We start from the raw sequence: 15,938 nt of genomic DNA, 5'->3' as shown, positions 1-15,938 counted from the left end.
AGCTCACTTTTGGGATGTTAATGAGGCCTGGAAGTCAAAATATCCCAGACCTCAAAATGGTACTGCTACTGATGGGGCAGTTGCTGGTGTGGAGGAGGTTGATGATGAGCTCATGCCCTGTCCGCCAGCAACTTGCTATTGTTTAAAATAACCCCAAAGCTATTTTAGCATTTTAGTTGAATTTTGGAATCTACAGCCAACACCATGATAATTTGTTTCCTAAATGCACCACATTCGCTCATCAACTCTTGTTCATTACCTGAAGAAGCAATGTTGAGAAATTTCATCACTGTCTCTCGATTTTCATTTCATTAGTTCTACAAAAAGCAGATGATCTAACTTTGCCAGGTTACTGCCCAATTGGCAAAGCATAAAATTAAACAAGTGACTCAAATGTCTCTACCATTCTTACACTTCAGCTAGTCTGTGGCTCTACATAAAGTTCAGCACATCAAATTCTTCTGGCTTCCATGGTTCAGAATTCACTTTCAGGGTTTCCGTTGTCATCTTTAAGTTGTAGTACCCTTTGTGGAAAAGCATTTTTAATCCTATAACTCAGTGTGATCCTCCATTTTACTCACTCCGAATTGCTTCTTACTGTTTGTTTCTTACCCTCTCTCACAATCAGACATGATTCTTCCAGCCACTATGCCTCTATTGTTTAGAATTCTTTCATGGGTTTCCTAATTTTCTGCTTTCAAAAGTCATTTTAAAAATTTGCACAGTTTTGTGACATACCTCGAAATCCATTTGTCTTGTTCAAAGTCTGCTGCATTCTTATCTAAAGGAACCTGAGATATCGTTGAAATGGGGGTCAATATATAAATGTTGGCTGTTTTTGTTACTAAAGATTAAGAGAATATTTTCAGAGTGGTACAAAGAAATGTTTGTTGTTTGTAGGGTTGTTCCAATTTTGCTTTGATTAACCTCACACATAAAATGCTCTTCAGTGTTAACTAAATATTTGTTTATGTTTTCTCATAGATAATCCTAACAAGCGTTCCACAGTAAGAATCTCCATTTACTTACAAGATATTAATGACAACCCTCCCAAATTAGCAGCAGCTTCCACTTCATTTTCAATTTGCCTCCCAGTTAAAGAAGAGGAGAAAATAATAATCCAAGCTGAAGATTATGATGCACAATTTGGCCCTCCATTCAAGTTTTCGATCTCTAAAAATCCAGGCAAAAAATTCAACATTGAACACATAAATGGTAAGTGAAGACAGTAGCTTAAGCTTATTTAAGTGTAGTCCTAAAATCCAGTGTCTCAGATGATAGGTTTTTCTGTTCCAAAAATTTCATCTAAACTGTATTTTAGAGCCATTTGTTTTATGGATAATATATTTTAGATTATAGGAATTTTAGAGATCTCAAGCAGTGAAAATACTTAGGTGGCTCATTCTAAATCACCACCTGTTGCTAATAACTGTTTTTTAAACTTGCATGATGACACAGGGCCTAATATTGATCTACCTGAAACGGACCATGTCAGGGATGATTACCAGATGTAGTATTTGACGTCACTGATTTTGTTTTATAAATGATAATCTGCTTGTTACTTCTTTGCATATACAATAACATTGTTGGGGTGAAATTTTGTCCTCATATTACTCTGATCATGGACACAAAGAGGGGTGTATAATATCCAACATAATTCTGGCCCTGCTGTGGGACCAAGTGTCCAACTCCATCATCTTTGATTTTGAGGCAATTGTTTTCGTCTGTTCTGAAGGAATAATGGCCTGGATCTTGAGAAGGCATGAACTGGTTGAGTCGAACGATCTGTTTTGTGGAATATATATCCCATATAAGACGCCCCACTCCACCTAACATGACTTCAACATGCTATAGAGTCACTTATGTCATAGAAGAAGGCCATTCAGCCCACTGAGTCAATGCTGACTCCCCATAGAGCAATTCAGTCAGTCCCATTACCCTGATACAGCCCTATATTCCTGTAAGTTTATTTTCTGCAAGTGCCATCCAATTTCTTTATAAAATCATTCACAACCTTCATGGACAGCACGTTCCAGGTCATTATCACTTGCTGCGTTAAAAAATTCTTCCTCACCTTCCCCCTGCATCTCTCTTCCAAAACAATACTATCTATCCTTTAGTCATTTTCCATCAGCTAATGGGAAGTTTTTCTTTGTCTACTTTATCTAAAACTGTCATTTGCTTTTGCAAATTTCCCCTCAATGTCCTTTGCTGCAAGAAAAATAACACCTGTTTCCCCAAACTAACCTTGTAGCTAAATGCCCCATCTCTGGAACCATTCTCTGCACCCTCTGAAGGACCCTCACATCCTTAGTTGCCGCAGCTTCATCGGATGCAAGGGTCACTGGCAGAGGGACTGCGCCCTCATCGGAGCACCCTGAGAGATGACAGGCAGCTGCTGCACTGACGTGAGGTCGCTTCGGACCTCCCTGCTCACCATGGATGGACGGGCACCATGATGGGAAACTTGGTACCTAGGCCATCTTCCACAATGGCAGTGACCAACTGAGGTCAATGCCGATGTGAGGGCTTGCTGGTCAGACCGCATCCCTAGGAAACCCTCATGCGTCTCCTGGAGGAGCGTCTCGACGAGAGTCGCCACTCGCTCATGGATGACGCATGGCACTCAGACATGAGGCTCATTCCATCAGCGATAGTCCGCGTGGACTCCTCCACCACGGACTACAAGCCAAGCATAGCCACATGGATCTCCGCCAGATCGTCCCACACGCCCGGCCGCATTTCCTGCATTTGCTGCATTGTGGACGACTCTAGAGGCACAACATCAGGCACCGACTGAGCATGTACCTGGTCCCCTGCAGTCCTCTGACTGCTGGCACCATGGGCACGATCTGTTATTGCCAGCTCCTCCAGCGACTGTGAAGTGCCCTCACCCCTGTGCCCCGGGACAATAGTCGATGTTCTAATTCCCACCGAAGTGCTAGTATCTGCGCTGGTACATGCCTGGCAGAGATGGTGTGATGCTGGTGAGTCCGTGACCTCAGGGCCCTCAGGTGTGAGAGGGGGCATCTGCTGCTCCTTCTCCCGGCCCTGCTCCGCTGATGCTGAAAGGAAGAACAAGGACATTGGATCAGGTAACGTGGAGACAATGTCAAAGTACATCCCTGTCTCCCAGATCATTATGCGCTCACCCTTCCATAAGCAATGGTCAAGCCATGTTGCAAACTTCAATCACTAAACATTCAGCACTGCCATGGCTGTTGGGAGAACAATGGTGACCTCACTGCTGGGCAAACATACCTGCCTGTGGCACCTCAACCTCACTGGTGGACCTGGGTGCATGGCGCCTCTCCAAATCTACGGCCTCCTGCTCGAAGTGGCTGAGAATCGCCAACTGTGCTGGCCCTCCACCAGACATCACCCGCTCGGCGGCATTATGTGCATTCTTCTCCTGAAAAGGAGAGAAGAGCATTGATTAGTGTTACTTGTACCCGGACTCTCTTTGCGCACGGCCCACCCCAACCAGAGTGGGACATTGCAGGGCTCCAGTGTCTTCTCACCCTGCTGCTGCCGAACACTCACACAGAGATGCTAGGCCTGTTCCCCACCACCACCCAACCCCATGGCCAAATGCTGGCTACATCACATTACGCACCACGCAGTCTAACCTTCCATAGCAAGGAGGCGCAAGCACATGGTGCGCAGAGGGCAGCAGATCGATCGGTGCCACAACACCTTAAAGCTCCCCTCCCAGCATGTCATCACCATGACTTTGACCTGTCCTGGAGTTCCAGCATTGTGCCTGGTGCACCTCCTCCAGGTTGCCCCCAAACAGTAATATGGGTCACAGTGTACCACATGCTGTGGGGACAGAACCCATCTCTTCATCACCCTCTCAGGGTGACCTTGGCATGGGCAATATCTGATGGGCCACCCAGCGAAGGACACATGCCATCAATGATTCAATACAGTCACTACGCTCAGACTTGGTGGAGGCGGGGGGCACCAGTGGGGTAAGCCGACCTGCTGGGTTAAGTGACCAATGCCAACATGGTACTCACCCTTCCCGAACGCAACAGGTCATTGAAGTGCTTGTGACACTGGATCCAGGTGCGCCGCACCACATCGTGGGATCTCACCACCTCCGCCATCCCCTCCTAGGCAAGTTTGGTCATGTGGGGGGCCTCCTCCTCTCATCCTAGGGTACAAGCACCTCCCGCCATGCTGCCATCTCCTCGAGGAGGGCAGCAAGGCAATCATCAGAAAAATGAGGTGCTCAGTGCCCCCCTGCCCTATCCTCCTGCCTGGCCTGCTCACCAGCAGCTCTCTAGGGAGCCCTTCCACTGGCCATGATTCACAGCCTTTGAAAGGCTGCAGCAGCTTTTAAAACAGGCCTCTGGATCACCATTGCACCCGGCAATCATTGCAGTCCTGCCGCTGCCCGCCCATTCCCGTTGTCCTGGGGAGCTGTGATTCATGCTGGGCGGGCCTTAATTGGTCTGCCCATGTAATATCGCCACCGGCGATCGGGCCTGTGCCCACTCCCGCACCACCCACCCGACAGGCAGAAAATTCTGCCCATAAAGACTTGAGGGGAGGTGTAGTATTAAGGTCTGGCACATACAGGTTAATATGGGACTGAGTACGGTACTGCTGAACAGTGATGTAAGGGAGCACATGATCTACAACCAGGGTCAGTCTAGTCTTGGACAGAGTCGTGTGTACTAGCATGCATACAAATATTGTATATTTGGAAATAATTCTAAGAATCAATGAAGACTTCCAGCTAGTCTACATATTACTACAAAGACTTCTTCAGACCTACCGCACTGTATTCAACACCCTACAACATCAACACATCATCTTGAGGGGAAACACAAGGATTGATATGTGAGGAGTGAGAGAAGTCCTTCAGAATCTGCAACAGTGGCCAATTTCTTCCTGTAATGGGCTGATCAGTTGGCTATGGGGAGCACAATTCAGACCTACAGCTCATGCACAACTAATGGGGAGACTGCAAACTCAGATGGCTGTCCTCTGCCTCAGCTGAAGGCTAACAATCTCACTTCATCCATCTCTTTCTGGATTGTTGTTTAGAGCCCAAAATCAGGCCCTTTTTGTCCTAAAGTGCTTCTAATTTAGAAGATGAATCTAAAAGAGAAATCAAAAATGGCAATAGTTACAGCATTATAAAAATGATCAAACAAGAATTTTATTTCAATATAACAAACATTTAGGATTGATTAATAGTGAGGTGAAATCTATTTTTGGAATCCCTTTAATGTATTTGTGAATTCTTGTACCTAAACAATGTCACTATAGCACTGATTGTCTTCACAGGTACTCATGCCTTTGTCACCCTGGCCTTTGGTTCACACACTGAAGAAATAGACTATAAGATTCCTTTGACAATCACCGACAGTGGCTCTCCGCCTCTAGAAGGAAGCAGTTTCTTGGAAGGTAATGATTCGTTGGTATCATCTTAAAATGCTAACTAGTTCTTAGTGCATGATTATATTAGGTATTACAGGTTACTGTTTTGTATGTGAATCAGTTTGTTTTGTCTCATGACCCATGAACCCCATCCATGTGTAAGGGAATAACAAAAACTCTGCAATTTATCTGGTCAGTCCCAAAAGTTAATATCTCTCAACTGTTCACTCCTTCATATGTCTCTGTTTTTTTTTCCACATGATCTGTCTCCAATCTCTCTCTGGAAAGTTTGCTCCCCACAATCATGTTCTATATAGTTAAATCATAACAGTTGTGCACCTTTATTTTTCAAAACTTGAGCCCCTATCCCCAGTTCTAGATTTTGCAGCAATCTTGAACATATCTGGGCTTAATTTATATTTTTTCCCTCAATTTCCCAATATTACAACAGTGAATACAATTTAAAAGTACTTTGTTGGCTGTGAAATGTATTGTAGCAAATGTGAGTTCCTTTTTTTCCTTTGCTCTATTTGAATTCTATTTCCCCAAATTAAGCAATTGCACTTCTTCTAACTGTACATAGAGGGTCATGAGGGTACACGTGCACAAATCATGGAAGGTGGCAGAGCAGTTTGAGAAAGTGGTTAAGAAAAGTGGGATCCTGGCTTTATAAATGGAAGCATAGAGTGCAAGACCAAGCAAGTTAAGGGGGCGGGATTTTTCCCTCATCAGATGAGCTCGGCGGGGGCAGTTGGGAAGCTGATCGCTGCCTGCAATTGGGGCCGGACTGCGATTCCGCACTGGCGGGTCAAGTAAGGTCTACCCAGTGTGAAATGCGAGCAGCAGCGATCAGAGCTGCCTATGTGTGTGTGTGTGTGTGTGTGTGTGTGTTTTGGGGGGGTAGGGGGCAGGTGGAGGGCAAAGGGCGGGTGCGAACTTCGTGCATACACGCGGGTGGGCAAATTTTTATTTACTGTTAGAAACCTCATTCCACCGGTGGATGAGGTTTCTTAAAACATGCAAAAGCTGCTTGGCCTTTTTGACAGGCCTCTACCTCACGGTTGGACGGGCAGCAAAAAATTTCATTCAATTACCCTTTTAATGGCCTTAATAGGTCTTTTAACTGTGTGCTTGTGCGTTGCTGACTCTGGTGCATGCCCGCCGACCGAAATATTGCACGAGTGCACGATGACGTTGGGACTCCTTATTTGAGGAAGGATGTAAATGCATTGGAGGCGGTTCAAAGGAGGTTTACTAGATTGATATCTGGAATGGGTGGGTCGTCTTATGAGGAAATGTTGGACAGACTGGGCTTGTTTCCACTGGATCTTAGAAGAGTGAGGGGTGATTTGATGGAAATATACAAGATCCTGCACGACATTGACAACGTGGGGGTTGCAAAGATGTTTCCTCTTGTGGGTGAGTCCAGAACTGGGGGGTAGTGTTTTTAAATTAGGGGGTGCCCTTTTAGGGTAGAGACGAGGAGAATTTTTTCTCTCTGAGGGTTGTGTGGCTTTGGAATTCACTTCCTCAGAAGGCGGTGGAGACGGGGTCATTGAATATTTTTAAGGCAGAGGTAGATAAATTCTTGTTAGACAAGGGAATCAAAGGTTATTGGGATTAGATGGGAATGTGGAAATCGAAATTCAAAAAGATCAGCCATGATCTTATTGAAGGCAGAGCAGGCTTGAGGGGCCGTATGCTCTACTCCTGTTCCTATTTATTACGTTCTTATGTTCTTATGACACTTACCCGACGTCATCGCGCGTCATTTTACGCTCGGTCGGGTTGGGTGCCCACTCTCCCAATGAGTGGAAAATTCTCTCCGTGGTAAACCTTTACAAACCACTGGTTTGATCTCAGCTTGAGTATTGTATTCAATTCTGGGCACCACAATTTAAGGATGACCTGAAAGTATTTAAGAGGACTCAACAAAAGTTTGTAAAAATGGTTTTAGGAATATGAGACTTCAGTTCCTTGGACAGTTTGGAGAAGCTTGGGTTGCTTCTCTTAGAGAAGAGAATGTTGGGGTCTAGCTGGGGTTTCTTTAGCGTCTGCCTGTTACCCTAAGAATGTTACCATAGACTGTTATTCATAAAGAACCATTCTATTTACAGACCTATGTACATCTCAGGTTGTACTTCTGCTTCCAATCAAATCTGTCTCTTAGTCATGTGACACTGCATCATAGTTACATCAGTATCAGGTACTCTGGTGTTAATCATTTACACTACAGTCCCCAAGGCTAAGGAAGGATTCACAGTGTCACTTAACTAAGGACTAGGAAGGAATTGGATGCTCAGCAAGTTTAGTGGAAAGGGGGGGTCAAAGTAGCAGGAAGTAGGATTCTTGATAACTTGCTCAGGGAAGGGATGAAAAGATGGGAGAGAACTAGAAAGGGATGAGGTTCAGGGCTAGGGCAGAGGTCTCAGGGGATAGTTGTTTTGGGTGACAATGGGAAAGGGTGGAAAACAGCAGAGTCACCTTTCTGAATAGATTATATTTAACAAAGAAGTTCATGGGCTCCTCACACTTTTACATGTGAGGGTGGAGGGAGCAGAAAGGAGGGGTTTAAGGAGATGATTGGTAATGAAGATAATGGGCAGAATTTTGCTGTCGGCGAGCTGGGGCTGGGGCCCGCTCATCAGCATGTAAAATGACATAGGATGACGTTGGGCGGAACCCCCGAAGTCATCCCGCCCCATTTAAATTTTCAGGAAGGCGGGGACACAGCCAAATCAGTTGCGGGCCCGCCAACCTGTTAATGGCCAATTGAGAAACATGAAACCTCATCCAGCGGCGGGTTGAGGTTTCATGCAGGGTTTGAAAAATTTTAATAAAGTTATTCTGTAAATTATGAACATGTCCCAACTCATGTGACATTGTCACATGAGGGGGACATGTAAGGGATTTTTTTTTTCTATTTTTAATATTTTTCAAAGTGCAGGCGATCTCCCTGAGGCAGTACTTAGCATCAGGGAGATGTGCGTTCTTTTGTACGCATGCGCGAAAGAGCGGACTCTCGCTTTTAGAGAACCCCCCCCCTGCCCGCACAGGGAGTGCATAGCCTTAATTGGCCAGCCCATGTAAAATGGCAGCACGGCCCGCTTCACTGGCAGGGATCGGCTCCCCGCCAGCCGGAGATTGGGTTGGGCCCGCCCATCCGACAGGCAGAAAATTCTGCCCAATAAGTCACAGGTTATTTTTGTTCTCCAGAATGATCCTAGAATAGTGAATTGTTTCTGCAGAGATTGAGGCTAGATGGAACTTAAGTGGTCGAACCAGATTGGTAATTGATGGTTGTGTGCTGGATACTTTGAAATCTGTAGTCCTCAGGCAGATCTGTATGTTATGCTTGCCACAAAACCTGTGCCTCAATTCACTCTTTTTTCTGGTTGACATTTCTCTGTAGATGCCAACTGAGATGCTTGCTATCTGTACATGTTAGGACGCGTTTCAAGGAAGAATGATTTAAACATGTGACACATTACTTTATAATCTCTCCCATGCTAAAATTCTCCCTCTTATCAGTTTTGCCTTTAATCATACTGATCTAAAATCAGTCTATCTGTATTTGCGAGGCAATTTTTCTGTGTTGCACTCTTCGCTTGCAGCTGACACCGATATTCAGTCTGCTCCGTTTAGTTCAATGTCAAACAAAATTAAGTAAATAAGTTTTATTGTACAATATTGGTTTGAGAAATTATCCAAAAATTTAATATGAAAGTGGTTGTGTTGGTCTGTGTGAGTCAATAACTCTGTAGAAAATGATTAGAGTAAGCAGAAATGAAAGATGGGGGATAGATACAATTACTGGAAATCTGAAATATCAAAAGAAAAATAAATATGCTACTTGTATTCATATTAAAGAAAACATTGAAATAGCATATAGAATGAAGCCTACCCATCTTCAGTAGTTTCTGTTTTTTGTATTTGATTTTTCTTATGAAAAAGTATATACATATATTTAATGAAATCACTGTATAATTTGTCATTTTGTACATTGGTACATTGGGGTTGGCATATCTCTTGGATACAGCATAGTTTGTCAATGGCCTCTTTAGCTTGGTTGGGTCATGAGTTTGGGTGGGTCACTGTCTTAATAATAGTGATAGCAATGGGAAGGTTTGGGATTTGATCTTTGCGGTGTCCCAGAAAAGGGCTCCCATTTCACTTTCTTGGGGAATGGCCTGGGTCATTGAGGAAGATCTTGGTCATATTGGCTTTTAGACTGCCTGATAATTCCAAAAATTTAAATTGAGTCCATATATCACTGTTGGTGAGTGGCATTGGTCACAGTGGGGAACTGTATCATGTTTTAGCTAGCAGCAGTATGTTGCTAGCCTACATGCTGCTGGTGATATTTGCAACCTCGTAGACCCAGCAGACGTGGGCTTGGATATGAAGGGATTGTAAAGTCGGTGGACTTACAGTCATTTGCGAAGAATGGCTGAATAACAAGGGCAGGTAAAGAACAAGTGTAGCAAACCTTCCAGCATTCATTCCCTCAAACCAGATATGAGGTGTGGCATGCCAGGAATGTAACTTGCTAGACGAAAGGACATGAGTCCATGTTTGTTTTTAATTTGTTCTGAGAATGTTGGTGATTGTGGTAAGGTTGCATTTATTGCCCATCCCACATTAGTTTGAGAATTGGCTTGGGTGTTGCGTTTAAGTCTCAGTTAGGCCTCTTTGTGAGGCTTCTAGTATGCTGTGCACTAGATAAGTGATGATATCAGATGTTGTACGCTAAGCACCATGATGCGGGCATTTAATGTCATGTTATCTATTAATATCGTGGAGGTTAATATTGACCAGAAACTGAACAGGATTAGCCATATAAATACTGTGGCTACAAAAGCAGGTCAGAGGCTAGGAATTCTGTGGCAAGAAACTCACCTCCTGACTCCCAAAGCCTGTCCACATGGCATAAGTTAGGCATGTGATGGAATACTCTCCACTTGCCTGGATGAGTGCAGCTCCAACACATTCAGCTTGACACCATCCAGGACAAAGCAGCCTGCTTGATTGGCACCCCATCCGCCACCTTCAACATTCACTCCCTCCACCACTGATGCACAGAGGCGGCAGTGTGTACAATCTAGAAGGTGCACTGTAGCAACTCACCAAAACTCCTTTAACAGCACCTTCTGAACCTGCAACCTCTACCACCATGAAGGACCAGGACAACAGATGCATGGGAACAACACCACCACCTGCAAGTTCCCCTCTAAGCCACACACCATCCTGATTTGGAACTACATCACCGCTCCTTCACCGTCACTGGGTCAAAACCCTAGAACTCCCTTCCTAACAGCACTGTAGGTGTACCTACATCACATGCACTGCAATAGTTTAAGAAGGCAGCTCACCATCAACTTCTCAAGGGCAATTAGGGATTGGCAATAAACGCTGGCCTAGCCAGCTATGCCCACATCCTGTGAAAGAATAAAAAAAATGTGTATTTTATAGTGTTCTCTTTGTTTTCCTCTTCAGTTACTATCTGTAAGTGCACAAAAGGAAACAAGTGTTTCATCCCGCTAGAAGAGCAATCTGGACCATCAAGAATAGGTCTTGCAGTTGGATTACTGCTTGGAACCTTTGCCGTTATAGGTACGTGCATACCAAGAACCAAGCCGCAGGCTCAATAAGAGCATCTGTTGCTAAAATGTCACTTAATTTTTTTTAGAGAAATGACTTAAATAATAACATTTATTCACAAAATGTTTCCATAGGTTTGATCCTTGCAGTGGTACTTTTAAGAATGAAACACAGAAAAAGTGATAAAATAGATCCCAAAGCAACACGGAATGCGAATGAAACTATACCTCTGGCTAATGCGTAATACTAGAAACTTGAATATCTACTGCACCCGAAGGAAATTATTTCACAGGGTCAACCTTGCAGTCTTTTGAAGATCCTTTTACAAATTCTTTTCTTCATGATGAGTGACAAAAGTTTTGAATACAGCCTAATTTGATGTTGATTTTACCGAAGCATTTATTTATAACTAGGATGCATAGAGTGCATTTATTACATTACATTCTATTGTGTCATTAAAAGTGCTGTATAATATTTGGAATGCCATTCATCAATCTCACTTTATAGAAACTTAATTTGAAGCTTATTTTGAGTGAACATGACTATAGCATATCCATTTTTGGAGTTTTATTGTTAGGATCTGTTTGATCTTTTAAAAAATTGCAATTAAAATTTGCTTTATGATGGTTTGCAAATATTTCTTTCCAAAATACCATAATGATTATTTTTATTATTTTCTTTGCTAATTAATATAATATGTAAAAAGGGATGATTCTGAGTGAGTACCATATAAGCCAATTATATAGGTCAAGTTAGTGCACCCCGTGCACTTATCATGAATTATATTTTGGCATCCAAAATGAAATGACTTAGATTTTCAAATCTTCCTTAAATGACTCAGCCTTAAGCCAGTCAGTTTATGCCTGAATCTTTGCTTAATGAATAATACAAGCCATGCACCATTTCTGATTTGACAAAGTCACATGCCAATGATGCAATGATATCTCATGACCTGAATCTCATTGTGTTTCATATTTGCTAAGAAAAATACTCGATAAATACGTCTTCATAAATGTTCTGACAGATGAGCAGAGCTGATTTCGGTGATCTCAGCAAGAGCAGCATTGTAGGCACTGCACTTGGTAAAAGGGCCATTGGAGAAAAGAGGAGAAAAAGCAGCCAGGACTTTCGCTCCTGAAAATTAACCAGTAACCTCCCTTGCAAAAATGGACATGTGTAAACATCAGATCAGGACATGGTTGGGACTTGGCTGTGATGATCTCTGTGATGAACAACCTGACAGCATTTACTAACTAGGTTTGCACACAAAGGATGCTCCTGGGCAGAATATTGGATGGCTGCTGGCACTGGTGGAGCTGTATCCAGACAAACATCAGTGCTTTCAGGAAAAGATGAGAAAGCAGCAAAAAGAATTAGATGGGTGAGGGCGGGGGAGAAATAGCTGCTGTAAATATATTGCTTCTATTGCATTCCAGATAAATAGTCTCTGCTGTTTATTGAAATTGTTTGTGTTCCCAGGATATCTTTCTTCTCATATTCCTTCTGGGTCCTCATGCCAAAGAAAATGCTGTGTAAATAAGACTTATGTTTGAATTAAGGCGTTTTTCTGCCAGCTGTTTTTAAGCATCTTTCCACAATATTAATATTAAACTGAAATGTTAATAGGAAAAAAAAATGCTCCTGCTACAACTAGAGAAGAACAGAGGACAAGTTTTTAAGAAAAAGATAATTGTAATTGCTTTGTAATTTTGTGTGATCATGTTTAAATGGCAGTAGATTTATCGCTTATTTTGCATGCGGAAATATTTTTTGGCCTCAGTGTTTTCTTAATGGTTAAATGTGATTGCTTTAATATGAAAATATCTGCCAAGCTGACTTTTTGTGCTGTAGTTATCATTTTCTTCTGTGCATGAACTTCTCACGGGGCTTCTGATTATCAGTGCTCAGGGATGACTGGTGCTACCGACAATTAATTATACAATGACAACAATATCATGCACCAGGACCTGGCTACTGGAATGACTAGTTAGTTAGAAATTACTGAAATGTTTTTATAATGCCACGCTATAATAGCATCTTTGAACTTCTCAAAACTCACCGAATGGGGCCTCTTCTGTCTGGTTGTCAAATTAGCAGACTTACTTCATGTCAGAGAGAAAACCTCATTATAATGGTTTATAAAGATGCATTCAACCTCTGAAAGCAGGTGCAAACAATCACTGTACAATCAGCATAGAACCTTCTTATGTGGCATATTTATCTTATGTGAGAGCAAATATTCTACAAGATCTACATTTGAAATATTTTGAATGTGACGTTTTCCAAATTGTGAATTGCTTTTGAGGATAATGGTGCTAAGATATTGTAAATGTTGCCCTGAGAGAGATTGAAATGTGGTTGAGTGTGTTTATAACATTCAAATAAAGGTGTGGCTGCTAAATAATGTATTAGCTTTTCCAGCAGGGCTACAGGAAATTAGAGTAGCAGATTCTATAATGCTTTGTACCCAGAAACACATTTAGCATTTTAAATGTATGGAAAGAATCCCCAATATACAACGTCACATAACTAGAAAACCATTGTCAGTCTTTTTTTCTTGTAGGGTCAAATTTAAGTAATTGAAGTTGTGCTTCACTATTGATTCAGTAGATGATGTGGCGTTAAACATGAACCATGGTTCTACATGAACCAGAAAAGCTGAGACTAGAACATATAATCTATGTTGTTAGTGGATCTTAGTCAGGATGTTAATAGGCCTTTACAAATGGCCTCAGCATTGATGGTCTTGGGAGGGAGAAAACTGATCAGGATTCCTACATCCAGTGACTTGGGATTAAATCAGCACTCACAAACCATGGATCTTTGTGGTCAGTGTATCTCTGTTCCAAATTGACTAGTGAGCCATTGGAGGAGCACAGATGAAAGATTAAAATACTGAATTGCAAGTACAGCACTTTTATATCATTGCTACTATATACATATTTTGGCACAAGGTGGTGCAATGAGTTAGTACATTATCCTTAACTCTGTGGTGTCTGGGTTCAAATTGATGGGATGAAAGTTTCCTCTTTCTGCTGACTTTAAGGATTTCTCAGCACTCACAAACCGTGGATCTTTGTGGTCAGTATATCTCTGTTCCAAATTGACAAGTGAGCCATTGGAAGAGCACAGATGAAAGATTAAAATAATGAATTGCAAGTACCGCACTTTTATATCATTGCTACTATATATATTTTGGCACAAGGTGGTGCAATGAGTTAGCACATTATCCTTACCTCTGTGGTGACTGGGTTCAAATTAATGGGATGAAAGTTTCCTCTTTCTGCTGACTTTAAGGATTTCATGTTAAATAAGCTTGGACAGTCTTAGCTCCTAGTGCAATACAAGATGGAAAATCCCACAGAGAAAATGGCCACAAGGATAGCTGGTGTGAGTAAAGGGATAAGCTAACAGCTGGAATAGGCATATTATTGGGCAGAGTAGGGGGACTGTTGCTCTGCATCAGACCTGAGACTTGGAAAGTGTTCTACACTGGTGCTGGGTGCCAAGTTGGAAGCAGTCAGATCCTTCTTATTGAATACAAACTCACTAAAATAGAGGTATATTCAAAAATGGGATTGAATCTTTTTTTTACAATCCAGCTTTATTGTGCCGCCACTGTTTTGTTTTTGTACTTTTATATGGATCACACAATTCCAAGCTGTAGTATTTTTATATTTGGTCTATCCTCATTGCTAAGATTGATGAAAATTGCAAAGAAATAAAAAGCAATAAGCTACTCCAATGTAATATTTTTGTATGGGCTGGATATTAAAAAATGAATTAAAAATGAGAAAAAAATTACAAGTTTTTTTGGAAAATTTATTTAAAAAGAAGTCTTTCAGCTGGTGTAAACTTGGGTCTTTGTATTTTCTTTGTTGGTTTTCTGTATACATCCATTTTGTTACTTAATATGGTGATGCCTTAATTGTTTCATTGTATTCTTAACTCTGTGTGGGTGTCGGGGTGTGTGTGTGGATGCTGATGGAGAAAAATGCAAAAATCAATTTAAAAGAAAAAAATGTTGATTTAACAAAAATAGAGGCCAGAATTTTCTGTTTGGCGTGTGGGGGCGGATGCGTAAAATGACACGGGGTGAAGTTGGGCGTGCGACCTGAAGTCACCACGCGTCATTCTGATCTTTTGTTTGGCAGGCGTGCACCGGAGTTGGCTATGCGTCTGCTGAACTATCAAAGACCTGTTAAGGCCATTAATAAACTGATTAACCAATTAGACAGGGCTGCCAGATGGGATGAGGTTTCATGGAGGTTTAATTAATGAAATAAAATTTTTTATGACAATTCATAAACATGTCCCAGCTCATGTCATGAGGGGACATGTCTGAATAATTTTATTTTTTCTTTTTCTCCAACTTTCAATTTGAACTTCATCTCCCTGAAGCAGCTCTGTGCCTCAGGGAGATTTCTATGCTCTGTTGTGCACATGTGTGAAAGAGCACAGGCCCCGACTCTCCCTCCTACCCCGGGCATGAGTCACGCTGGGCGAGCCTTAATTGCCCCGCCCGTGTAAAATGGTGTCGCGCAGCTGATCGCGGGCGGTGATCAGCTCTGCGCCTGCCTGCACCCGGTCCCGATCCCACCTGATGGGGAGAAAATTCTTCCCAGAAATTACCATGTGTGAAATCAAAGAGTCACCATTTCAGTTCATGATGCATTGTATGATTTCAGCTTGTTAACTGAGTCTCTGGTGACAGGCTGGTGACATTAAATATTGTTTTCAATAAGACAACTGAGATAATTATAATTGGCATGTGAAGTAACTGTACAGTGGACCTGGAATAAAGTATACTTAGAAGGTAATTTCACTATAACATCACATCAGCTATAGTTTAACTATAATATAAAATGTTCCCAGATTGGCTCCCTGAGTGGCTCAGGGAGCAGCTGTACAAAACAGACACAGATTTGGTCTGCAATCTATGC

General features: G+C 42.3%; 1 protein-coding gene across 3 annotated transcripts in view; it reads left to right on the top strand.

Moving 5' to 3' along the window:
* Positions 1-14,796, top strand: part of cdh17 (cadherin 17, LI cadherin (liver-intestine)) — a 126,340-nt gene extending 111,544 nt beyond the window's left edge. For all 3 annotated transcript variants that reach the window (XM_041190020.1, XM_041190021.1, XM_041190022.1), the window contains 4 exons: positions 985-1,215; positions 5,302-5,421; positions 10,891-11,007; positions 11,130-14,796. In XM_041190020.1, the coding sequence (XP_041045954.1) occupies positions 985-1,215; positions 5,302-5,421; positions 10,891-11,007; positions 11,130-11,239 (578 nt within the window). In that variant the 3' untranslated portion in view covers positions 11,240-14,796. The remainder of the gene's footprint in view (positions 1-984; positions 1,216-5,301; positions 5,422-10,890; positions 11,008-11,129) is intronic.
* The last annotated feature ends 1,142 nt before the right edge of the window (positions 14,797-15,938 follow it).

Source organism: Carcharodon carcharias, chromosome 6 (genome assembly GCF_017639515.1).
Source record: "Carcharodon carcharias isolate sCarCar2 chromosome 6, sCarCar2.pri, whole genome shotgun sequence".
Classification (NCBI taxonomy): Eukaryota; Metazoa; Chordata; class Chondrichthyes; order Lamniformes; family Lamnidae; genus Carcharodon; species Carcharodon carcharias.
The sequence above is the reverse complement of the archived record's forward strand: the minus strand, read 5'-3'. Positions and strand labels throughout refer to the sequence as shown.